Below are 26,776 nucleotides of genomic sequence, written 5' to 3' on the forward strand. Positions count from 1 at the left end.
GGCCAGGGTTGAGACCCCTGCCCTCTGTCTTTGAATAACAGGCATTTAACATGGAGCAAACAATGGCAGAAGGAGCGAATGAAATAGAAGTCTGAAGACCTGCGTATTAGACCAGGCCCTCCTACCAACTTGCCAACACTTAATCCTCCGAGGAGCAGTAGTGTCTCCAAGTGTAAACTGACTAGCAGAGATGAGCTGTAGGGTCCTTCTCAAAACTAGAATTATATGACTACAAGCCTTGAACTTGATAAGGAAAGAAGACTCTCTATATAAACAATACCTTTTGTCCATTCTCCCTAATTGCTCCCTCTGCCTTATAAGTACTGTATTTACAACAGGCTCCCTTGATGCTATTTTCATTTCAATTAGCAAGAAATTATTAATGAAAAAAAGTTTTGTGGTCTCGATTTTACTATTGATTTCAGTGAAGTGCTGAGCAAGTTATTCTTCTTTGCTAAAAGGAGATGAAAACCTTTAACTATGGTTATTAAAGATGTAAAAGAACTATTAAGACCCACTGTGCCCTCAAGAATCTTTCCCTGTCCCCATCTTAGGATGAAAATTTCCTGGAGGAAAGGAGAAAAAGCATGATAAAATGAGCAAAAAAGAATCATTTATCTCTGCATCACTCATATTTTGCAAAAGGAGCCTATGCTGAGGATGAGGAGCTTGCTTTCCAAAGGATCAAGTGCAAATCCCACTAGCCACTAGGCTGTGAGGTTAACTGTGTAGCATGCTCATTAGCCAGGAGGACTTTCAGGTCGTGGAGACCCACGCATGCCGTTCTTGACATCACAGTAAAGGACTCTGATATAGAAACATGGCCTTGAGACAGGTTTCTAGGCCACATACTCAGTATTTCATCTATGTCTTCTTCCTATAACTGCAAACACTTTGTCACCATTCTTTAGCCCCAGATTCCATTTTAATCTTTCAAACTGAGATGCCTTCATTTGTAGTTATTGAAAATTAGTTCGTTCTTTGCCAAATTTTCTTAATCCAAATTCCTATAGAAAAACTACACAATATAGAAGGGAGTAGCTAAGCCTAACTGATGCCTTTATCTGTTTTTGTTCGACCCAGCAAATAAGGTAAATTCCTTATAATTACATATTAAAAACTAGGATCTATGGCCATTTTAATCTCTCCTACTAACACAACGCAAATCTGTATTGTAGAAAAACCAATGTAGCTATTTTTTGAATGAGAATAGAGCAAGGTCATAAAATATTCTAGAAGGTTCATTCCAGACTCAGGTTATTATATGGTCCAGGCCTAGAAGAGGTGGGATTCCCTGATGCCATTACAATCTAGACTGGGATATTCTAATATTAGGGACTAAGAATGAACTAAACTATTGCAAATACAGAGAATTTGTTGTGACCAAAAATAGCCACACTAATGGTAGGAAGCAAAGCAAAGCCCTGTAATTTTCTGACCCAAAACCCAAAGCTGGCTCTACGGATTATATTCCCCAGTATTAACAATGGCATCCAGCACTCTATCTGTAGCTTAAATTCTTTCAAATATTAATATTTGCTTAAAATCTTTACTAGTCTTTTTGGCACACACCTCTGTTTCCTCCCCATCTGTGCTATTTCAGAAAACTTCTCCAGTTCTCTTTGCACAGTGCACCTAGTCTGGGCAGCCCCGTAACTTCCCCAGCACATCCTGTCCTCTCGGTCCCAAGGACAGAGGTCCTCCTGCTCTGGAGGGCAGCCCTGCAGGCAAGGGGGCACAACATTCTGTTTGGAAGTGTCACACACGGCACTGCAAACCAGGCACAATTACCTCTGGACTGATCATTGCAAAAACCACTTGTATCACAGGTGCACCAGGCCAGTTCTAAACTCCGTCTGTGTTTGGGTGACAAATAAGGCTTGACAAAGGGAAAAAACAGTAATAAAAAATGCTGACCTGAATTTTTAATAAGAAAGGCTCGTTTCTCCCTGTCCAAAATAATTTATCTCCATTAGTAATGAAAATTACTTTTTTTCCATTTAATGGGACTATTTACAAAAATGTGACTTTTCTAAAATCATATTAATAGACAAATAATTCTCTAGTTACAAATCCTGAAATACTCAAATTCTCACACAAACAGGTCCACTTTCTTTGACACGAGCATGTCTTCTTTGCATACATATTGGACTTTTGAAAGGACATCCTTTCATAGTTCTTCCTTTCTCAGGAATTTATGGCTACCGAATTTCTTTTTTCTAATCTAAAGCTGTGTGATGTGCTTCACAGAAACAAGAAGAAAAATGTTTACAAGATCATGATTTAAGCCTATAGCTCAAATCTGGGAAAAAAAAAAAATACAAACTTACAGCCAAACAAGTTGCACTAAGTATAGAAAATGAAATGTGGGCAAAGGAATGATAAAATTCATTGTGCTTGAGCATAGTGAATCCTACAGACTCAGAATTGGGGGGGGGGGGATGAGGAACACACTTCTAGTACAAGGAACAATAGACGTGAGTCAATTAACTAGGAGAATAGAAATTTAGAAAAGGAAGTACCACTGCCAGTTATTTAAAGGCAACAACTCAATGCAGGTAGGTTAAAAATGAAGGATTCTGGAATCGAGTAGACGCTTCCAGAGCTGGGCTTTACTCAAATGGCTACCTTACTGACTTTTTACTTTTCGTAGATGTCTTCTTACTAACACATGGAAAAATATTTTCTTACTTTCAGCGGCTGGGAGAGCCCAGACTTTCTGACATGTGTTGTTTCAATAATTTTTGGAGCAGGTTTCTTAAGAGAATATAGTAAGAAGGCCAAGGCTGCTGCTGTCTTACCTCCATGATGGGGTTGGAGGCCAAGACCTTTTCCTCAACATTGGCTTCACTGGCAGAACCACTTACAGTTGCAAAGTATCGCATGGCATACTTAGCTGAGACTGTTTTTCCTGCCCCAGACTCTCCACTTACGATGATGGACTGATTTCGTTCATCTCTGTAAAACAAAGAAGAGTAACTACCAGTGCTGCCCACTCCTGAATGTGACTAACATTATTTCCTCTGTGCTCTCGCCAGCGAGCCATGGTGACTTTCTTCTGGTTCATACCTGCAGTAATGTGGGAAGGAACATAAGAAGGATACTTCCTAATAAAAATAACTACTTATGAACTAGCAATGAACAGAGAGGGAGAAGAAGATATCAAGCATCAAATCAGACAGCATCACATCTAAGGATGAATCTGTAATAGAGGGTCTCTGAATTTTTGTGTGTACAGATCTCAAACCAATTATTTAATTTCTAGATAATAATTCTGGTATATTACAGGACTGCTGTCAACCACCTCAGAAGAGAAAGGAGCCACAGCAAGGGAATTTAAAAGAAAATTCTATTTAATTAAATTTATAAATTGTCTAGTAGTTAATGGTCCATACAGTCATTTCTTCCACAAACTCCAGCTCCTACTGAAAGCATCTTCATTAGCTGAGAAGAAACAGTTTTTTTATATGTTGGCCGACTTGTCCAAATATGTCGGAACTCAAAGACTATTTACTATTCCATCTTTAATTCATTCACACAATGACTCAAAAACTCTAAGTGACACACTTGCTCACATGACTATCATTTCTTGGAGGATAAAGACCTAAATCATCTTTATCTTTAATATCCAGCACCTAGTGCGGAGCCTGACACATCACAAATGCTCAATAAATGTGTACGGCTTACAAGTAAATGGAACCTCAATGAGAAACCTAGCCTAAGAATAAATCTCTCTGCTTTTTTTTAAGATTTTATTTATTTATTTGAGAGAGAGAGAGCACTAGAAAGACAGAGCATGCACAAGTGGGGGGACAGGGAGAGGGAGAAGCAGACTCCCCACTGAGTGGAGAGCCCAACACAGGGCTCAACCCCAGGGCCCTGGGATCATGACCTGAGCCCAAGGCAGACACTTAACCAACTGAGCCACCCAGGCACCCCTATATCTCTCTGCTTTGACTACGATTTCTACTAAGACAGAAGTAGGAAACTGCCACTTCCTGAGATGGAACCAGCAATTAACTCTTCATCAAAATAACTGAACGAGTACATAAAGGTGGTATTATTTGTGCCCTTAATTTACAAAGAGACTGGACCAGGGTGACTTCAAAGGTTTTTAGTGGAACTATTCTATAAGGCCACAAGATAGAGAGGCTATTCTATTACAGAAAATGATCTTTTTATCTTTTACAAGAGACTTATTTATCTAACAAATGTTTATCTAATACCCACTACATGCCAAACATTGTGCTAAACACTAGGGATACAAATGAAATAGGCTGTGATCTGTGTCCTCAAGTGGTTAATGGTCTAACAGGAAAGAAAAATTGTAATTTGAGATTATAATATATGTGATGAGGCACTGAAAGGAGGAAGAGGTGATAAGGAAAGGCTCCTTGAAGAAGATACCGGAACAAGGTCTAGAAAAATAACTAGGGAAAAGTAAGCAAGTGATGAGGAAGTTAGAAAGGAAACATTCCAGAGAAAGGAGATAACATAAATGAAAGTTCAGATGCATGAGAAGTTAGGAAAGAGCGTATCATTCAGTTTGGCTGGAACATGGAGTAATGATGAATAAGGCTGTAGAGTTGACCAAGAACCTGACCATAAAGTTCTCACATGAGCTGTTATGGAATCTGAAGTTTAGCTAAAGGTAATGGAGTACCATTAAACAGAAAATAACACAATGAATAAAATTCAATGAGTAAAATCACTCTGGCAGCAATGTGGAGTATGAGTGGCGAGGGTCCAGACGAAAAATTATGGAAGTCTGAACAAAGGTTGTGGCTGTCCTGACTGAGAGAGGTAGAGAGCTTTAAGAGACACCAAAGTGGCAGAATCCACAGTAATTGGCAATAAATTTCCAAGGTAGAAATTTAGGACTTTTCTAAGGAAAAATTTCTTCTTCCTTTGAGAAATGAGGGTAACTGTCTTATTTTATAGACCTTGAAAAATACAGTGGGAGTATAGCAACCTGTTCCTGACACTCTGACTCCCATACTGTGGGGAAAATCAGGAGGACCTAGGTGACACACTAAGGCATGTTTAAATTTTATAGTACAAGCTTGCACGTAATCCCTGTTTTTATGAAACATCATTGAACCTCATACTTACCATCTCATTTTCTTTTTATTTAAATTTCTAGACAGAACTGGACACTCCCATTGCCTCTGTTCATTCACAGCTGATTAAAACATAAATCATCTAGGGGCGCCTGGGTGGCACAGCGGTTAAGCGTCTGCCTTCGGCTCAGGGCGTGATCCTGGCGTTATGGGATCGAGCCCCACATCAGGCTCTTCCACTATGGGCCTGCTTCTTCCTCTCCCACTCCCCCTGCTTGTGTTCCCTCTCTCGCTGGCTGTCTCTATCTCTGTCGAATAAATAAATAAAATCTTAAAAAAAAAAAAACATAAATCATCTAATAAAACAGTTCTCATCGTGGTGCCAGTGTCCTTTCTTTTAGTCACTTAAAACGTCCTCAGAATTTGCCTTCTTCTGTACATTAATCAAAGCACAGTATCAACAGTATTTGGATTCCCTTCTACAATATGATTAGAAAAATGATCTCTTCCTAATTCCTTCACGATCAGTTGTCACCACACCCTGTGTGACACCACTCCTTCCAACAGCAAAGGAGGTGAGGAGGCTTCCACTAGTCTGATGAAAATATTAATGGGAACTGTTATTTAAACTGTACTGCCTTTGAAAGGCTATTTCAAGTCTTAATATCAAAATGTTGTTAACGAAAAATCTAAAAATTCGTAAGCTCTTTACTACAGGGAAGAAGAAAAATATTAAAGGCAATAAGATCAAGGGTTGTTCAAATGAGTCACAGATTTGTACAACGATGTGCATATACACACTGATATCAAGCACATGCCATATACATTTTCTTTTCCAGGATTTAGGATCCTGGATTCCAACAGTTTTTAAATTTTTTTAAGGGACTTTATTACTTTTTTCTATTTCCCTGACTTTTTGGCAGAGTCTTCCCTTTTTCCCAAGCTTAGTGGAGCATTCTAATATATAAATAAGCACCGCTCTTCCATTATATAAAAGCTTCCCTGCATCAAGGCTCTAATCCTAAATCTGTCATTTACCAGCTACACAGCTTTGAGCAATTGCATGACCTCCCTGGCTCAGTTTTCTCATCTTTAAGATTAATAGTACTCAAAGTCCTTCTCAAATTCCAAAGTACTATAATCTAAAAGTCTAACTTTGGAGTTGATTTTTCAGATGTTGAGTGGATTATAGCTTGTACTCCAGGCCAGGGTAAACTCTTGGGACCAAGGACAATTGGAAAAGGACAGGCCTACAGACACTCAGACGGTCTTCAGTGGCCACATTTGAAATACACAACATTTCTTCTCTGGAGGACCCCCGAATTTGAGATGACCAAAATCAGTAAGGGGCTACAAAGAGTAAAAATGTAAAATAATCAATTCATTGATTATTAATTATAAGTTAAATGCAAGAAGCAGAACTCTTTATAAAATAGGTACAATAAAGGCTTTAAAATGTTTTTCAGTTCTATGTATGTGGCCATAGGAAGAAATGCCAAAAAGAGAGAGTAAGAGCAGAGATAGGTAGGAATGGGGAGCCAAGCAAAGACAGAGAGGAGAGAAGGATAACAGATAATAAAGATACACGAAAGGAAAGACAAGAAGGGTATGACAGTAATGAGGAGAAAGCAGACAAAAACATCGGGGATAAAAATTTTATGGTTCACACTTGCTTATACTATACACAAAAATAAACTGAAAATGGATTAAAGATCTAAATGTGAGACCTGAAACCATATAATTCCTAGAAGAAAACATAGGCAATAATCTCTCTGACGTCAGCCTAAAAACATTTTTCTAAATATGTCTCCTTTGGCAGGGGAAACAAAAGCAAAATTAAACTATTTTTATTTTGCAAAAAAAAAAAAAGCTTTTGCACAAGAAAACAAAAAAGACAACCTATTGAATGAAGGAAGAGATTTGCAAATAATATATCCAATCAGGGGTTAACATTGAAACTATTTAAAGAACTTACACAACTCAACACCAAAAAACCCCAAATAATCCAATTTTAACATGGGCAGAAGCCATGAATAGACATTTTTTCAAAGAAGACATCCAGATGGTCAAAAGACACACACAAAAATATGCTTTTCATCACTCATCAGGGAAATGTAAATCAAAACTACAATGAGGTATCACTTCACACCTGTCAGAACGGCCAAAATCAAAAACACAAGAAATAAGTGTTGGCAAGGATGTGGAGGAAAAGGAACTCTTGTGCACCGTTGGTGGGAATGCAAACTGGTGCAGCCACAGTGGAAAACAGTATGGGGTTCCTCAAAAAGTTAAAAATAGAATTACCCTATGATCCAGTAATTCCACTACTGGGTATTTAGCCAAAGACAACGAAAACACTAATTTGAAAAGAGACAGGTAGATAGGTAGGTAGGTAGAGAGAGGAAGAGAGAGAGAGAGAGAGAGAGAGAGAGAGAGAGATAGTCACTCCTGTGTTTACCGTAGTATTATTTACAATAGCCAAGATCTGGAAGCAACCCAAATGTCCATCCACAGATGAATGAATAAAGATGTGGTGTACATACACAACGGAATGCTACTCAGCCATAAAAAAGAATGAAATCTTGCCATTTGCAACAACATGTTTGAATCTAGAAGGCATAATGCTAAGTGAAATAAGTCAATCAGAGAAAGACAAATACAATGATTTCATTCACATGTGGAATTTGAGACAAAATAAATGAAAAAAAGGAAAAAAGACAAGCAGAAAAACAGACTTTTAGATACAGAAAACAAACCAGAAGGGAGGTGGGTAGGGGGATGTGTGAAATAGGTGAAGGGGATTAAGAGTATGCTTACCATGATGAGCACTGAGTAATATACAGAATTGTTGAATCATTATATTGTAAACCTAAAACTAATCTAACACTGTGTGTTAACTATACCCGAATTAAAAAATAAAAATTAAAAAAAATTTTATGGTTCAAGGTGAATACTAAAGTCTACCCTCTTCTATTCATTTGAGCTGTGAGCTTTATATGGATATATATATATGTAAATAATAATTTATTGCTCTTTGAAATTTTGCTTATCAGATCAGGCAATATTTATAATCATTCAAGTGTTCTTGTTCTTATAAGAAATTTGTTTCCACTTTTGGGATGTAGCTATCACTTCAAAAGCCTGATAAAACCAAGTTAAAGAACAGAGATCCTCCATGCTTCATCAAAGTCAGATCAATCTGGACCATCCTATGGACGCATGAAAAAAAGATTTATGATTTCTGGCTTCGCCAGTTACTCTCTCAAGGGCCTCTACAGTACTACTACATACCTGGGTACTGGGTGCCTTTGAAGGTAAGCTCTTCTGACCTGTTTTATCAATGGTGGTTCCAGAGGCTCTAATGTGAACTAAAAGCCACCACCTAAAAATACTGCTTCGTTCATTTATTCAACAAACACGGAATGAGCAGTCATAATGTGCCAATCATTTTATGACAATAAAAGACTCTGGGGTCATAATCTAGTCAGAGAGACTGAAAATACTTCAATCACTTCACTCCATTTTAAAAAGGAGGTCTACGCAGGATGGAATTGGTAGGAGATGGGAGGAGGGGATGTCAGGAAATGCCTTCTTGAAAAGGTGATGCTTTCATTGACTTTTACATGACGATTAGGAGAAAACTAGGTTGAATGGGAAGAATGCCATGGGAATGAAACTATATAGAAGCACCTGAAACCTCAGAAAAAAGTTATTCAAGAACAGAAAATCCACTCTGGGTTGTTGAAAGACAGGAGTTACACATTTTCCTTCTTTGGTCCTCAGTACTTCTGTCTATTCAGTCTACCTGTGTCTGTTTGGTCTGTCCAGTGTTTTCTTATATCTACTCAGTTTTCATTTTCCATCAGGTATATTCTTTTATAGATTTTCCTTCTCAACTTTACCCTGTAAAAAAATGTAATCTCTCTATTTCATCATGGTCCTACTGAATACTATTCATATCTTCTAAGACCATCAACTTGTTCTCTGCAAATTTAAAGCATACTTTTCATTCACAGCCTCATCATTCATGACTAAACTAAGTAATCCAACCCCAGACCTGACTCATGTGGAACACAATTTAATCTTTCCACCCATATTGATATTGACTCTCTGATAACAACTGGGTGTTGCCGTTGACCTTAGTTAAGTATATAAGCACCTACATCTATTTTTTAGCTAATAAGTGAGCATGTTTGCATGAAACAAAATCTAGTTTTACTTTTTTGCAGGCAATCAATCAAATTGTTTCTCCCTTATTTGATCCCTTGTTAAAAAGAAAAAAATATTAAAAAAGAAAAAAAATTAAATTCAAAGCCATGTTTTTACTGCGATAACTTAAAGACATGGCTTCACTTGAGAACCTAAATCTCTCTCTCTCTCGTTAAAAGGTGTAAGTTTTTCTACATCATTATCACGCATCAAAATCAAGCTGCTATGCTCTGTGTTTTCATGATTTCCGCTTTTAATCAATCTCAAGAAATTTATTTTTTTTAGTTTTTATTTTAATTCCAATTTGTCAACACACAGTGTTATATTAGTTTCAGCTGTACGTATAGTGATTCAACAAATCTGTAACATCACCCAGTGCTCATCACAAGTGCCCTCCTTCATCCCCATCACTATTTCACCCATCCCCCCACCCACCTCCCCTCTGGTAACCATCGGTTTGTTCTCTATAGTGAATGAGTCTATTTCTTGTTTCGTCTGTCTCTCTTCTTTTTTTCCCTTTGCTTGTTTGCTTTGTTTCTTAAATTCCACATATGAGTGAAAGCATATGGCAATCCTCTTTCTCTGACTTACTTCACTTAGCATCATACTCTCTAGCTCCACCCATTCAAGATGGAAAGATTTAAATTCTAAAGTTGACATTAGACAATGAGCTCACAATGACAATATTTAGTGTTATTTTTGAAGTTAAATATTTCCTATAAAAAAAATGTGGAGGCAGACTGGTGAAAGCTGTGCTTTAGAGAAGCAGAGACTATTCGGGAAATGAAAAGAAATGTTCCCTAGAGATACATACTAAGGTCATTCAGTTCCTACTGAGGAACCGCTCACATGGCTGTAAGATCCCCTCTGGTCAAACCAACTTCTCTGTTCCATCAGTCCAGAGCCTGTAAGATTAATATAAAGATGCCATAACAGAAATTCCCAGTTATATATGTTTATAGCTTTTATAGACTTATATATATTGTATTTTTTTCCTTCTACAACCTTATGGGGTAGCTAGTACCCACTAAGTGCCAAATTCGTATTTAAAGAATCCTGAAGAGCAGTCACATACCAGGCGCTGAGGTAGTCTCAAATTAAAACCTGGGTGGGACCATGAAAAATAAATAAAAGTCAGGCAGATAAAGGAGCATGGAGAAGGATATTCTAGACTGAACAAAGGTGCATACATACAAGCATGCAATGTTAATTTGAGGGAATAGATGTGTTAGAGTAGGGGAGTATAGTTGCAAGTAAGAAAATGAAATGACAAAGAAGAAAAGCTTTGGAGTTTCAAAGCAAGAAACCACATCTCAGCTCCCAGATGCTATTCATTAGTATGATAGCCTGAACAACTTATTTTCCTCAGTTTCCCCATCTGTAAAGCAGAGGGGATGATGTCTGCTCCCAGGGATGTAATGAAGATTAGAGGTAACATGCCTGACACCATGTGTGCACACAGCAGGCATCTAAACATGGTAGCTATTAATTAACATAAGTTTATCCACCTTTATATATCACACATGAAATTCCTCATCAGGTAGCATATATCACTTCAAGTCTATTTGCATAAGTGGGACACTTGGTACCACAGGGCAGCCAAGTCACTGTTGTTAACAGGGGAGATTTTGGAATCTGTACCAGCCAGCAGGCCGATGAGCTTCCAGACAGTGAAGCATTCGGAGACTGCCCAGCCAAAGGAAAGAAGGAGCCACCCTCGGAAAAGGCCTGGCAATAAACAGTCAAGAGTAATAAGCCAGATGAGAGGCTAAAGTGGATAAAAAGAGAATGCAGACATAAGACTCCATAATGATGAAGACTGTGATGACAGTAACAGTCTATATTTAAATACTTAGCATTTTTAAAACTGTGCATTTTTTAAATTTTTATTGAAGTATGGTTGACCTGCAATGCTACCATAGTTCCCGTGTACAACATAGTGATTCAGTATGTCTCTATGTTATGTTATTCAGAGCGTTTTCATGTTTACCATCCAGTATAATTTTCACCCTTGAAGTAAGCACATTATTTTTTCCTTGTTGGGTAAAATGGTACTATAGAGAGGTTAGATGGCTTATCCAAGGTTAGAGCAGAGCTCTATGAATGATGTCACACAGCACAACTCCTGGTTTCCAAGAAGAAAGTCTGTACCTTGCCCCCCTGCTTTGCTACACAGCTCCTTACCATGGTCTGCTCCACTAGGAAGAGCAACATGCATATTAATTAGTCTCCCCGAAACAGAAGGGTAACAAATGCATACCACAGAACACTATAAGTGTCAAGGTAAACCACCCAGGGAAATTGTTCCATTTGATGGGTAATAAAACTGAGACCAAGGCAGACAAGGAGATTTAACCTCATATAGTTATTACTGATGCAGCTGTGATTAGTACAGATACCTTTTTCATTATACCAAGGTTATATATAATTTATTTATTTTTATTTTATTTATTTTATTTATTATTTATTTTTATTTATTATTTATTTTTTATTTCAAGAAAAACTAAACGAAACTTAGTCAAAAAATTTATTTATACCATTCACAATGGGGAAAAAATATCAAATTAATCAATATTACCAGGTTTTAAGGAAACAAAAGAAAAAAAGCTTATGTTTTAAGGAAAGTAATACTGTCATTTAGTTATCAAAGAGCAGTCAGTTCCAGCATGAGAAAACACTGGCATAAATGGGAAACAAGAATATGAGAAGAAAAACAGACACCGCAACCCACCGACATTTTCTCTTGTGTAAGTCAACAGGACTATTAAAAGGAAGAGGCCTGACCATAAAGGTGTTCTATGAGGGCACTGTTCTTTGTAAGGGGCATGCTTAGAAAGGAGTCCCGAGTCAAGGATCCTGGTTATGGCTATTGTCATTGGACATATACCTACTGGGGAAGAATCACTTCTGTCAGGTTTGCTTGGAGGATAGCTATCTAAAATGAAACTGCAACCCTTCCTCCTCCCACACTCCCACCCCACATATACAACCTGCTCTTCCTTCAATGTCCTCCATCTCAGTAAATGGCAACTCCCACCTTTCAGGTGCTCGAACCAAATACCTTGCTGCCATCCCTGACTCCTCTTTTTCTCACATACCCTCATAGAAGCAAGTCTTTGTCCACTCTTTCTTAAAAACATATCCAGAATCCATCCATCCACTTCTACCTTCTCCACTAATATCTTTAACTAGATTGTTTTGATATTATTTCAAACTTATGGAAAACTGCAAAACTAGTAAAATGAACTCCCATATATGCTTTACTCAGATTCACCAACTGTTTAGGTTTTGTCTGTGTGTTTTATTAATATCTGTTTCTCTTATTTTAATATTTTCTGAAATATTTAAGAGTGGGTTACAGACATGGTGCCTCCTATATAATTTAGAGCACTATATTTCTTCAGAACAGTGACATGGTTTTACACATCTATGATAATCAAAATCATGAAATGTAACATTGATGTATTAGTATTACTTAGTCCATTGTCTATATTCCAATTTTATCGGTCATCCAGCAATGTTCCCTACATAGTTACCTTCCCTCCCCCATCAGCAAGGATTCAATTCAGAATACTCATTTCTTTTAACTGGCATATAGTGGACATCTCCTTTAATCATAAGCAGTTCCTCAGCCTTTCTTTGACTTTTTTGACCTTCATAATTTTGAAGAGTATATACAGTTATTTTGTAGGATGTCCCTCCTTTTCAGTTTCTCTGGTGTTTCCTCCTGATTAGATTCAGGATATGAATTTCTGGCAGCAATCTATGATTGATTTTTATCATAGCTGCAAGATCAGGCCATTCCTCTGCTCAAAACTCACATCCAGAGAAGAAGTCAAATTTGCTATGATACCCAACATGGCCTTGTAGGGTCCTTGCAGTTGATGATCTCTCTGCCTGGAATATTCTTCCTCAGATATGTGAATGACTTGCTTTATCTTTTCTTTCATGGTATTACTCAAAAGACAGCTTTATTTTTTAATAGAGTTAGATAAGTTGATACCAAAGTCTGTATGGAAAAACAAACATCTAAACATAGCCAGGAAAATGATGAAAAGGACAAACTATGAGAAGGTTCAATGATACCAAACATAAAAAATACTATAAAGGGGTGCCTGGGTGGCTCAGTCGATTAAGTGTCCGATTCTTGATCTCAGCTTAGGTCTTGATCTCAGGGTTGTGAGTTCAAGCCCCACATTGGGCTCCATGCTGGGCATGGAGCCTACTTTGAAAAAAAAATACTATAAAGCCACTATAATTAAAACTGTGTGGTACTGGGACATGAATAGATAAAAGGAGGTGAAAAGAACAGAGACAAGAAGTTGACCTAAAAACATGAGAAAACCTAGGATATGCTAAATGACATCTGAAAGAACTGGGGCAAAATGGGTTTCTTAATAAGTGATGCTGGGATAACTAGGTAGCCATTTGGAAAAAAAGATAAATTTAGATCTGTATCTCATATCATACAAAAAAATAAACTTCAACAGAATCGGGGATCTAAAGGTACATTATAAAACAATACAAAGACTAGAAGAAGACATGGATGAATATCTCTTTTATCCTAGTATAGGGAAAGGTTTTTAACAATGACTCAAAATCCAGAGCAATAAAAAAAAAAAAAGATATTATTTTGCATGGGAAAAAAACAGCATAAACAAAATCAGAAGAAAACTTATAAATGGGGTGGGAGATATTTGCAATATATACCACAGGCAAAGGGCTATTATACTTCACGTATTTTTTTAAACTCTTAAAATTGAGGCTCAAAGGACTAAAAACACAATAAAAAAAATTAAAACAGACATGAACGAACAGTTCACCACATAAAGAAACAAATACATTAATAAAGTGGCTCTTAAACATATGAAAAGATGTTCAAACTCACTCATATTTAAAGAAATACAAATGAAGACAACATTGAGATACCACTGGGTAGTGAAGAACTAAAGAGAAAGACTACACATTTTTTGTTGATATGGCTAAGGAAAGCAGGGACTCTTGAACAATTTTGGCAGAAATACAAACCAATACAACTGTTCTAGAGGGAATGTGGCAATACCTACAAAAACTGCATTTATACCTACGTTTTGACCTAGCAATGCCACTTTCAGCAACTTACCTGAAGCTACATTTCTAAAGATACAGAAGTACATATATACAAAGTTATTCATTACAGCATAGTTTATAATCGCAGAATGCTGAAAACAATCTAAAGGACCATCTATGAGAAAGTGGTTGAGTAAACTAATAAAATGGGTAAGATAGGAACTGACCTAAGTAACTTTGGAAATCAGAACTTTAACTATATTCTATAAGGCTAAAGACAAAAATGAATTGGACACAAATACTGTACCTGAGTGGTAAATTTGCTTTTCACAGGGGTATGGGTTAATATTTCTGAAACTACTTTTTGAGTATTCTAAGATTCAGCAAAGAAGTAAATATGTTGTGGATAATAAGAGCCAGGTTTCTCAAGACCAAAGAAAGAAGTAAAAGAAGGCAAAAGAGAAAACAAAAATTAAAACTGTGGTGTTGAATTGGAATTGGATGTATCAATATGAACTCATGTTTTTTAATACATATAGAGATAGACATAAAAATAGACATACATGTGTGTGTGTGTATGGAAAGATGTGCAACTGTCTCATATTTAGAGAAAGGCAAATCAAAACAAAACTGGTATACCATTTCTCACCTGTCAGTGCGGCGAAATTTTAAAAGTATGACAACACATTCTGTTGGTGAGGCTACGGAGAAACGTGTATTTCCTAGCTCTGTGTATTTCCCAGCTCTACTGGGCTTAGAGATGATGCCCTCATCGTAATGAGCATACCTAGGAGACAGATCTCGGTTCCTCTGTGTACTATTTTTCCAAACTTTGGGTAAGTTTAAGATTTTTTTTTTTTAAGTTTGAAAAAAAAGGGCGGGGGGAGACAGCTTTACAATGAGGCTTTCCCTGAGCCTAGTACATATGCCCTCTGGCCCACCTAGCATTCCTTATCTACTTTTCTAACTTTATTTTCCAGGATAGCACTTATTAATACATGACAAACTGTGTATCTTATCACTTTGTGAGGGTAAGAATATTTGCCTATTTTGTCTCACTTGTTTGCTGTTGTGTCCCCCATGCCCAGGACAGTGTCTGGATGGTGTCCAGTAAAGGTCTACTGAACAAGTGACTATACCTTCCCTGAAGATGTAAGGGGCCTCTAGGAGTCCTGGCAACGTGAAACTCCAGGGTTCACATCCGGTCAATATGGCATATCTACGCTTGGTAAGGAGAAGAGGATAAGAAAGGATCCTGCAGTGTAAGAGGGATCCCCTTTCTCCACATCCTCTCCTTTGTTGTTTCATGTCTTGTCAATTTTTGCCATTCTAAGTGGCATAAGGTGGTATCTCAATGTGGTTTTGATTTGAATTTCTCTGATGGCTGATGATGCTGAACATTTTTTTCATGTGTCTGTCAGCCATTTGTATGTCTTCATTGGAAAAGTGTCTGTTCATTTCTTCTGCCCATTTCTTTATTCGATTTGTTTCTCGTGTACTGAGTTTGAGTTCTTTGTAGGTGTAAATGCAAGTTGGTATAGCCACTTTGCAAAACAGTGTGGAGGTCCCTTAAAAAGTTAAAAATAGAGCTACCCTATGACCTAGCAATTGCACTACTGGGTATTTACCCCAAAGATACAGACGTAGTGAAGAGAAGGGCCATATGCATCCCAATGTTCATAGCAGCATTGTCCACAATAGCTAAATTGTGGAAGGAGCCAAGATGCCCCTCAACAGATGACTGGATTAAGAAGATGTGGTCCATATATACAATGGAATATTACTCAGCCATCAGAAAGAACAATTACCCAACATTTGCAGCAACACGGACGGGACTGCAGGAGATTATGCTAAGTGAAATAAGTCAAGCAGAGAAAGACAACTATCATATGGTTTCACTCATTTATGGAACATAAGAAATAGCAGGGAGATCAGTAGAAGAAGGAAGGGAAGAACGAAGGGGGGGATAAACAGAAGGAGGAATGAACCATGAGAGACTATGGACTCTGGGAAACAAACTGAGGGCTTCGGGGGGGGGGGATTAGGTTAGGCCAGTGATGGGTATTAAGGAGGGCACGTTTTGCATGGTGCACTGGGTGTTATACGCAAATGATGAATCATGGAACACTACATCAAAAACTAATGGTGTACTGTATGGTGATTAACATAACATAATAAAAATTACTATAAATAAAAAAAAGAAAAAAAAAAGAAGGGATCCTGCATTATCTATCTCCAACTGTATGCCTAAGAGACATGGTCTATTTAGCTGTTCAGCACATTTTATGTGCACAGATTTACTCATATAAATGGTGAACTTATCATAACTGATTGAGGTGTATTTTAAAACTGCCTAAAAAACAAAACTGAGCAAAGGGAAAAGAAACAAGCAAAGCTGCAGTAAAGAAATCACACTGACTGTCTGAGTCACAGGGGAATAATGGGGGGGAGAGGATGTTAGGAAATCCGAGTAAATCCAGGGTTGAAAAGCCAGAAATATTCATATAAATCTAACACTGTTCTTGGATTTCCTGTCACAAAAATGCTAAGAACCAAACTTTCATATTTAAGATTAGTATTTTCAAAGAAGGCATATCATTCTCTAGGAGCAGTATAACATTTTTCAGAGACAATTTTTAGGTCCTGGCACTCCACGCAGTTCCGTCTCTGGCCGGTAGTTCTCTGGCTGTGCTTGTGTGGTGCTAATGTTGCATTGTAATACTCCAGTACTACACAAGGCAAATACTGCTGGGCTTTTCTAACTTTAGCGGAAAATTATGCTGATAGATGGAATTTAAAAGCTTAAAAATGTAAGATTTCTGGGGAACCTGGGTGCCTCAGTCAGTTGAGCGGCCGACTCTCAGTTTGGCTCAGGACGTGATCTCATGGGTTGTGGGACTGAGCCCCCTCCCCCCTCCCATGGTGCTCCATGCTGGGAGGGGGGGGTCTGCTTCAAGATTCTCTCCCTCTGCCCCCTTCCCGCCACTCGCATGCACACAATCTCTCTCTCAAATACATAAATCCTTAAAAAAAAGTAACCTTTCTTACACTTTTGACACTCGTTTTGATTTTATAACAGTATCTGCTATAATACAGCACATTATGTAATACAAAACTGTATTTAGTCATTGTATATTTAATATGATAATATTTCATAGTGTTAGACTGATGGAATTTGAAAGTTAGTCTTTCCAGTTATGTGGCCTTAGGAAAGTTAAATAACTTCCAGTGCTTAAATTTTCTCATTTGTAAAATGAAGAGTAATAATAATGCCAGCCTCAGAAGGTTGCTGTGAGGATAAAATTACTTAACGACACAGAAGGCAATTAAACAGTGCCTTGCACAGAGTGCTTAATAACTGTTAGCAATTACTAGAAGTAATAATATTTTATTAATAAAAGGGCATAATGACTTCTATGGACTCTGTCAATGAAATAATTCTAAAATTCTGTTACATGCTGGCCCAATTATGTACAAATAAACACTCTCCCTGGTTGTAAAGGAAAAAATAAAACTTCTGCAGTATTACTTTTCTCTCCTCTTCACAAATTGCTTGAGGGTTTCCCACATCATATTTATAATATGCTGGTTCTTACCTGAAGACTGGAGACATGAGTTAAATGTACACTATTCAATACATCCATAGTTTTGATTTACATTACATTATTAAGAGCATAATCGAGTCCTGAAAGTAGCTTTTTTTCTCTGGTTTTCTACTCGCAAAATGTTAGACTTCCATAGCTACTATTAAAGACATTTTACTGACGCTTTCAGGATCACTGGTCTCTAGAACATAAGACTAACATTAAATTCACAGTTTCCTTGACATTCAATTATCTAAGATACAGCAGATTTCTTGTTGTTGGGCCTTTTATTTCTAGCCAGCCACTCAGTGGCTGAAGGACCGTGGGAGCATCACCTAAGACCAGCAATCCCTGACCCTCTCATCTGTAAACACAGCACCGGTCCTTGCATAGTCACGGGATCAGGAGATGCCAAAGGCAGTTTTTAAAAACTGTTATGTCCTTTTATAAATATGAGGTTATTTTAATAATAATGGAGGCCTTCTGAAATAGTCAAGGCTGTTCATTTAATAATAATTTACCAGTTGCTCTTCCCTATGTTTTAAAATACCTGTGACTCAGCAAAGAAGAAACAATCACATCTAGTAAGAGTCGTGAAAAAATAAAGAGAGCTTCCACCAACCTGGCCATTTGCTTGTAAGCTTCTTCAGCTACTGCAAAGATATGTGGATCCATATCACCCATATTCTGACCACTATATGCATTAATAATATCTTCTCCATAAATAGGCAGCTGCTCATAAGGATTTATAGCTACTAGGACTATACCTGGGGGAGGGGTAAAAAAGCAAAAGAAGTCAATGATATACTAATGGACATATCAAACTTGGTAAAGTGAGAACCACAGTTAACACAAATTTCAATTTCAGTTAATCTTGAACTAACAAGTTGTTAAAGATCAAAATATATCATAGCCTTTGCCTCTGAGCCTATTATACCTAGATGTAACTAAAACACCATTTAAAACCTGGTCTAAGCTATGGAAAATAAAAACTATGGCAATGTTAAAAGAACTTTAAATATTTTCATAATATTTCAATAAAAAATTCACTTCTAGAAATGCATCCAGATGAAATAATCAGACATTCAAGCAAAGGTTTCTTTTCATAAAGATGTTTATCATATTATTCACAAAAGTGAAAAGTAGAAACAAACAAAATATACAATAAAGGAAGAGTAGCCAAATATTTTGTTACATCCATATGACAGACTATTATGCTACCTCCACAAATTATGTTTTTAAAGAATATTAAATGTCATAGGAAAAGATGACACAAAACTACATATAGACTAATTCTAATTTCTTATCTATTTATACTTTCTCACATATACACACATTTGGATATATCAACATAATACTGATTATTTTTCAGTAGTGAATTATATGTAATTATTTTCCCCCCTTTTTTTTTTAAAGATTTTATTTATTTATTTGACAGAGAGAGAGAGACAGCCAGTGAGAGAGGGAACACAAGCAGGGGGAGTGGGAGAGGAAGAAGCAGGCTCCCAGCAGAGGAGCCTGATGTGGGGCTCGATCCCACAACACCAGGACCACGCCCTGAGCCGAAGGCAGATGCTCAACGACTGAGCCACCCAGGCACCCCTATTTTTCCCTTTTTATACCTTTTTTGGTATTTCCTTAAATTTCATAGTAGGTATATATTAACTTAATGAAGTCCTTCATTCAACAAAGATTTATTCAGCTCCAAATATGTCTCGTCTTTTCTGAGTGCTAGGTTTATAACAGTTAACAAAAAAAAGACAAATCTTTATTCTCATACACCTTATATTCTAGTGAGAAATTCACACAATTAACAAGATAAGAAAAAATAAATATCACAGGTTAGATAGTAGAAAGGAGAAAGGAGAAAAATTAAACAGAGAAAGAAGACAGAAACTAAGGAGGGGAGTAGGGGTTTATGATTTAGATAAGGCGGGCAGGGGAGGCTTCACCAAGAAAATAACGTATGTGCAAGAGAAAGATAATTGGAAAAATGAAAATTGAGAAACAAATATTTGGTTCACAGACAGGGGAGAAAAAGAGTATCAAGGATACAAGCGGTATAAATTCCTTTTAGAATAGAAGTTAGCTGTCTCTGTCCAAAGCAGGGGAGTAAGGAAGAAATGATGAGTGCTGAGTTGGTCACCCAAGCAAACAGACTTAGAAAAAAATGAATGAAACCCCAGACCCGAGCCCAGAGGAGAGTAATCAGGGAAAGAAAGATAAGAAGTCAGTAGAGAAAAGAGCCAGGGACAAGGGAGAAAATAAGGTTAAGGAAAAAAAATAGAAAGGAGGGCACGTATTGCATGGTGCACTGGGTGTTATATGCAACTAATGAATCATGGAACACTACATCAAAAACTAAGAATATACTGTTTGGTGACTAACATAACATAATAAAAAATTATTTAAAAGAAAAAGAAAAAAATAGAGACAAAAGAAGGAAAAGGGGGAAAAAACCCAAAAGTACATGGTGCTTAATAAGAGAAAGAAGGAGGATCCTGAGCTGGGGCACTGTCAGCTAGTACCGTAACGAGCATGGGCTCAGGCCAGCACATGAAGCGAGAACAGTGACTGCGAGTCGTCAGGCCTGCACTGAGAACAAGAGAACACTAAGTCTCTTGAACCTGGACCAAAGAGAAGTCTTTGGACATCTACTCTTCATGTAGCAGTTCTTGTACGAGATGAAAGTAGCTGGCAAACTGTCACTGAATTTGTCAAATGACTTCTTTGGGAGGAAGAAAATCTAAAAGATGGGCCCAGTTCAGTTTTTTGGTTTTCTTCCTGAGCAAAATTGTGTAAGTTCACAAAAGAGCTTATTCAGCATAAAATGCAACTAGCTAATGAACGCGGTAAATCTTTTTTGATCACTCTTTAGTTCTCGGAGGAAATCCAACTACAGCCTTCTTTCCCCACGCACAATATTTCCGTAGCCATGTCCGTTACAGGAGAGAGTTCACGGCCCGCTCAGACAGCGAGGCACACTTACCACAGTATGTATAAATAAGTTTGGAGTCGATAAAGCGGACTCTGAGATTGTGGAGCACAGCAGGCTCATGAAGATAGCTGAGGGCTGTGAGGTCATTCTCACCCACGAGGATGTCAGGGTTTCTCAAGTGAGGCAGTTCCTTGGTCTTTGGGTCCAGACGATATTCCAAATCCTGAAAATGCACAAGATACAGCATCTGGATAAGTCATGGCAATAAAAGTAAAACTGGCCCGTACATTTTGCTTATTTCCTATTCCTGATATGCTTCTCAGCTATTAAATGCATTCTTTTCCTGGCACCTTCCAAAGCTACAGAAACTGGTGGAAATGGAAATCTTTTTCACTAGATGTATTAACTTGTATTAAGAATTTTTGCTAATATAGTTTGAGAAGTTTAGACTTTTTAAAAAATATTTTATTTTTATTTTTTCCATTTTTTCAGTTTAAATTCGATTAACTAACATATAATGTATCATTGGTTTCAGAGGTAAGTTTAGACTTTTTTAACCCAGTTACTGAACCAGAAGTTTTGGTTTTTAATTTTTTTTTTAAGTAGGCACCACGATGGGCTTGAACTCACGACCCTGAAATTAAGACCCAAGCTGAGATCAAGAGTAGGATGCTTAACCGACTAAGCCACCCAGACACCCCTGAACCAGAAGTTTTTAATCTTTCTTTAAATAACCGTTTTTTCCTCTCTCTCTCTTCACCTGTGATAAGTGAGTGAGCAATAAAGAATGGTCAAGTGCTTGGCTCTAGAGTCAGATCAACCCGGGTTCAAATCCTGAAGTTGGTTACTTCTTTTGTGGTCTTGGGTATGTTATTTAATCTGAATCCTTCATTTGTAGAAAGGGCATAATAGAAATAGCTCACAGGGTGTAATAAATATTAAATGAGGCAAAGCATGGCATGTAGTAAGTACCTGGGAACCCTGAACCCTGAGAGGTCTAAGCATATCCTGAAATTAGGTGTAAATGTGTATATGTCTGTATGTGTAAATATATATACATATGTGTATTATATTTTGGAAAGACACTCCTTAGTTTTTATTTGATTTTTAATGATGTGATTGGCCCCCAAATTTAAGAAGTACTACTCACTTTATTTTATTTTATTTTTTTTAAAGATTTTATTTATTTATTTGACAGAGAGAGAGACAGCCAGCGAGAGAGGGAACACAAGCAGGGGGAGTGGGAGAGGAAGAAGCAGGCTCATAGCAGAGGAGCCTGATGTGGGGCTCGATCCCAGAACGCCGGGATCACGCCCTGAGCCGAAGGCAGGCGCTTAACCGCTGTGCCACCCAGGCGCCCCAGTACTACTCACTTTAAAGCCAAGGAAATATGGCTTTATGGCAAAGCCACACATGCAAATTGTCACTCAATCACGCATTAAGGGCAAATAACATATGACAAGTAAAAAAGGGGAAAAAATGAAATTTAATTGTAGAGAGGGACTAGCTGGTTTTGTAAAAAGCCACTTTTCTTAACATTGCAGAGTTATACAGAGGTCAAATATTCAAAATAGGTTGGAAAGAACTATGCTAAATGGAGGGGAATTTACCGTCTGCCCCTCGACCTCTCCTTCCCTGTTTATTATGGATACAATGTCCTTCCCCCAAACTGAGTGGTCCTTGCACTGATCGCTGCAATACACAAAAGCCACTTCTGACTGTGCAATCTCAGGCAGAACTACTGAACGTCTCTGAGCCTTGGCTTCCTTATTTTGAAAATAGTTATAATATTACCTACCAATCTACAGTCCACAGGGTTGTTGTGAAAATTAACTTAAGAAAATATAGCTCACAGTGCCTAATGTTGTGCCTAACACAGAGCAGGTGAATAAATTAATTCTTTAAATTTGGCATTCAAGGGCCTCCCCTAATCTGGCCTAATTCTTCCCTGCTTTCTTCCCAACTAATCTTGCCTCTGTTTTGCTCTCTTGAAATTCATCCTCCGTGTGGCCACCAATGAGTCCTTTCTAAAACGCAAATCCAGCATCCTCTGTTTAAAAATACTACAATCACTCCTCATCACATATCACTTGAATCCAAGAGTTTTAGGATGATTACCAGACCCTCTGCGATGTGGTTCCCAGCCCCCATCCTCTTGCCAGTCCTGTAATCTTACTTCACATCCTAACAACACGGAACTCGTGTAGTTCCCCAAATGCACGTTATTGTGCATACCTCCCGCCTTTGCATGTGCTGTTCTGGATCCCTGAAATGCACTTCCCCTCGGCTATTCGTTCTTCAGACCATGCCTCCCTGACCCCTTACCTTCACCAGCCCATCCGGCCACTCCCCACTCTGTTCTACTTTTGTCCCTTGCCTGTACCTATTATATCATCTGCCATACTGTTCATATATATATATATATCCATTTCTCTTACCTAACACTGATGTCAGAGAGCACCTGTTGCCACTTAGCATGCTATATAGCAGATACTTTAATATGCAAGCCTAGAACACACATCTTTCTTAATCTCTGCCCCAGTCAACTTGTTTTATTCACTATCTCCAAAATACATTCCAATCCTCATAGGGTCTACCCCTTTTCTCCCTGTCAATCCAAATTCTATCTACCTTTAAGATTCAGTCAGAATCCTTCTTCCTTCTTGAAGCCTTCCCTGACAAAGCAGTCCATAATGAAATTTCCCTCCTAGGCATCCTAAAGTCATTACTATCTTTATAACTTAATAGCAGAGTGGTTACGAGCACAAATCATGAAGACAAATTTTCTGGCTTAAAATCCCAGCTTTATCCCTTAATACCTGTATAATCTTGAACAATCCCTCTGAGCCCTAGTTTCTTTACCCATAAAGTGGTAATAACAACAGCCCTACTTCATAGGATTGTTGTGAGGATTAAGTGAGTTATAGCAAGTAAAACACTTAGAACTATGCCTGGCATACAGTAAGCGTTCAATACATGCTAACTCTCAGGATAGTATTACTTGTTTGGCAATAGTTCATCATAACCTTTTGACATCTTTAACATTGTGGTGTTGAACTGCTCTTTAGATCCTATGCTTTATGTAACTTTTCATGTATTCGTATCTAGTTTCCCTGGCTAGACTATAAGTTGTTTAAGGAAAATTAATGTCACAGAGGTTTTTAAGAAAACAGTGTGACATGCCTTGTCAAATGCCATGGAGAAGTCAAAAAGGTAGAACCAAGACGTGTCTACCCATGCAGTGAATGCAGACAGGAAAGTATAGAGACACAATTGGTTTTATTTTTTCTGGTTGCTGGCAAACTGCTTTATACATAATAGTTTGTCAGTAAATATTTTTCAAATGATTAGGTCCAGCAAATATCAAATCTCAGACAGGTTCCTTAAGCGATGTTTTCTTAGTTACTATGAAATTAATACTAGCCTAAGCAAAATAAATGGGCATACCTTTGGGAGAATTAGAAGTGAATGTAAACCTAATCATAATAAATTCATGGACCAAAATACTGGATTTTAAAGTTCTGCCATTTTCATTAACCCACTGGGATAGAAAACTGAGTTTGCTCTGCTGTTATTTTTTTTAATTCAGTAAGTGAAAATATTAGATTAATTCAAAATTCAACTTTCAGCTGAAGTCAAGTATGTCACAGCAAACTCACACTTCTGAATTCACTTCACTTTATGCCAATGACAACAAATAAAAGCAAAATTTTTACCTTTCCTTCCTCAAGGTGAAGCAGGAGGACTTTATCTCCTGGTTTATAATCTTTGAGCAGCTCTGCTGACTTCCAAACTTCCTCAGGATCAGGTATCCAAACTCTGGCAAACTAGAAGACAAACAGGAAAAAAAAAAAATCAAACTAGCAAACCAATTACTTTATACTAATATCTAAACACATCATCATTTATTTATAATGAAACAATTTACAAAAGAATAAATCTTGGCCAATATGAAATTTAATTTTTAAATTAGTAGTTGAAAAGTACTTTAGTTCCAGTAGTACCATCATGCCCACATTATACAAAAAGTATGTTCTGTACTGTGGTAATAATTTTACAATACATGTAAGTTAAATCATTCTGTTGTACACCTTAAACTTATATAGTGCTGCATGTCAATTATATCTCAATAAAATTGGGGGGGGAAGTATGCTCTGAATAAACAGCTACAATTAAAGTTTGAATTTGCTTTATATAGTAAATGCTACCTGAAAATGTAATTTTGGGTAAAAATATACATATAAATCTATTTTTTCACTGAATGTGGACTTTCAAACATCTCAAAGCATGATTGTGAAGCTTGATATGGGGACTCTGCCAGCTTCAACAATACAGCTATCTTTTTATGACAGGATTTACCATTTGAATTTTTTATTGTGGTTTTCATCCTGTGTTCTGCAAAGACTTAGTGATGTCTCAAGTATTCCTTAGAGGCCTTATTAAGGTGTGGAAAAGAGGACAGTAAGCTTGTGGCTTGGAGCCACAACCGTTTTATAGATGGGGCATCCGGAATTTTCTTTGAAGAAAGCTCTGTTGTTAATTTTTTTAAAAATTAAGAAAGCATTGTTGTCTAGTATTTTGCCTTCATTATTACATCAAGATGAGTGAAAATGGTATATCTGACCAACAGTAAGTTTGGCTCTCATAGCCTCGGTACAGTAATCAATCATCAGGCTTTCCTGCAGCAGAAAATCTTTAGCCTCAACCAGACACTCTTTGGACTTCAGCCAATTTTGGACTTTAGGTCAATTTTGAAGAAAAAGAAAAACATATTAATATGAATGAGTCCTCCAAACATCACACTGAAGAAATGTTTTATGATTGCTTGGATTCCTCAGGAAGGAATCTCCCTTTATGTACGTTAAACCTTGATGTTCATTTTCAGGAATATATCATATATAAAAATACCACCACCACCAGCCTTTCTCTACATTATTTTCTTCAAGCTCTTTTTTTGTTTGTTTGTTTTGAGATTTTATATATTTGACAGAGAGAGACACAGTGAGAGAGGGAACACAAGCAGGGGGGAGTGGGAGAGGAAGAGGGAGAAGCAGTTTCCCGCTGAGCAGGGAGCCCGATGCGGGGCTCGATCCCAGGACCCTGGGATCATGACCTGAGCCGAAGGCAGACGCTTAACGACTGAGCCATGCAGGCGCCCCTTTCTTTAAGCTCTTATTACTACCTGAACTAACTTACTGTTATATGATTGCTTGTTTATTTATTTCTTATTTCTCCTTCTCCATTAGAATAAGCTCCATGCCCACCTGTTCAACACTGTATCAAGTGCCTGAGTACACAGCTGGTTCATAGCTGGGCACTTAGTATTTAATGAAAGAATCTCAGAATAAAGGGCATCTTTCTAAATTGAATAAAAGTAGTATGGTAAAAAAACAAACAAACTTGTCATTGCTTTACTTTTCTCTTATTATTACAGATTCATGAAAACTTTTTGTCTGAACAGTCTGCAAAGGAAAGAGCACTCAACTAGGTTATGAGTTCTAATCCCAGGACTACTATACAGGAATCTTAGCCTTTGTTACAGGCATCTGTGAAATGGGGATGACAACAGGACTCATTTAGATCATCTCAAGGGCTTTCATACATAGAAACCTTGTGAAAAGCATAAACCAATATGTAAGTACAGGTTGAGGTTGTTACCAAGTGTGTATTCCATAAGAAATGATTGTGATTGTTATTTGTTACTGAAATTTGTTTTATAACTTTCTTCCCAGTAACATGATCCATAAACTGAGTACTAGGTGTTACTAAATTTACTAGAGGTTACTAAGCCTTTACTAAAGATTACTAAAATTTTACTCATTCAATAAACATTTCTGTGTACCAATTGCTCCCACTCTGAAGTTCACTTTAGGAAGCCAGTATTTCTATAACTTTCTCTGAAAGGATTTACTGGTTCCAGAAGAGATATGTAATAT

The 26,776-nt window shown here is 37.4% G+C and overlaps 1 protein-coding gene across 6 annotated transcripts in view; it reads right to left on the reverse strand.

Annotated features, from left to right (window-relative positions):
• The window catches only part of MYO5A (myosin VA), a 184,911-nt gene that overhangs the window by 97,565 nt on the left and 60,570 nt on the right, over positions 1–26,776 (reverse strand). For 4 of the 6 annotated variants that reach the window (XM_057306340.1, XM_057306339.1, XM_026518505.4 and 1 more), the window contains exons 2-5: positions 24,557–24,667; positions 20,892–21,063; positions 18,525–18,669; positions 2,802–2,958 (exon numbers count right to left, since the gene is read on the reverse strand). In XM_057306340.1, the coding sequence (XP_057162323.1) occupies positions 2,802–2,958; positions 18,525–18,669; positions 20,892–21,063; positions 24,557–24,667 (585 nt within the window). Of the gene's footprint in view, positions 1–1,791; positions 1,880–2,801; positions 2,959–18,524; positions 18,670–20,891; positions 21,064–24,556; positions 24,668–26,776 lie in introns of those variants that run through there. The other 2 variants (XM_057306341.1, XM_048219286.2) reach the window with 2 other exon arrangements.

Source organism: Ursus arctos, unplaced genomic scaffold, assembly GCF_023065955.2.
Source record: "Ursus arctos isolate Adak ecotype North America unplaced genomic scaffold, UrsArc2.0 scaffold_36, whole genome shotgun sequence".
NCBI lineage: Eukaryota > Metazoa > Chordata > Mammalia > Carnivora > Ursidae > Ursus > Ursus arctos.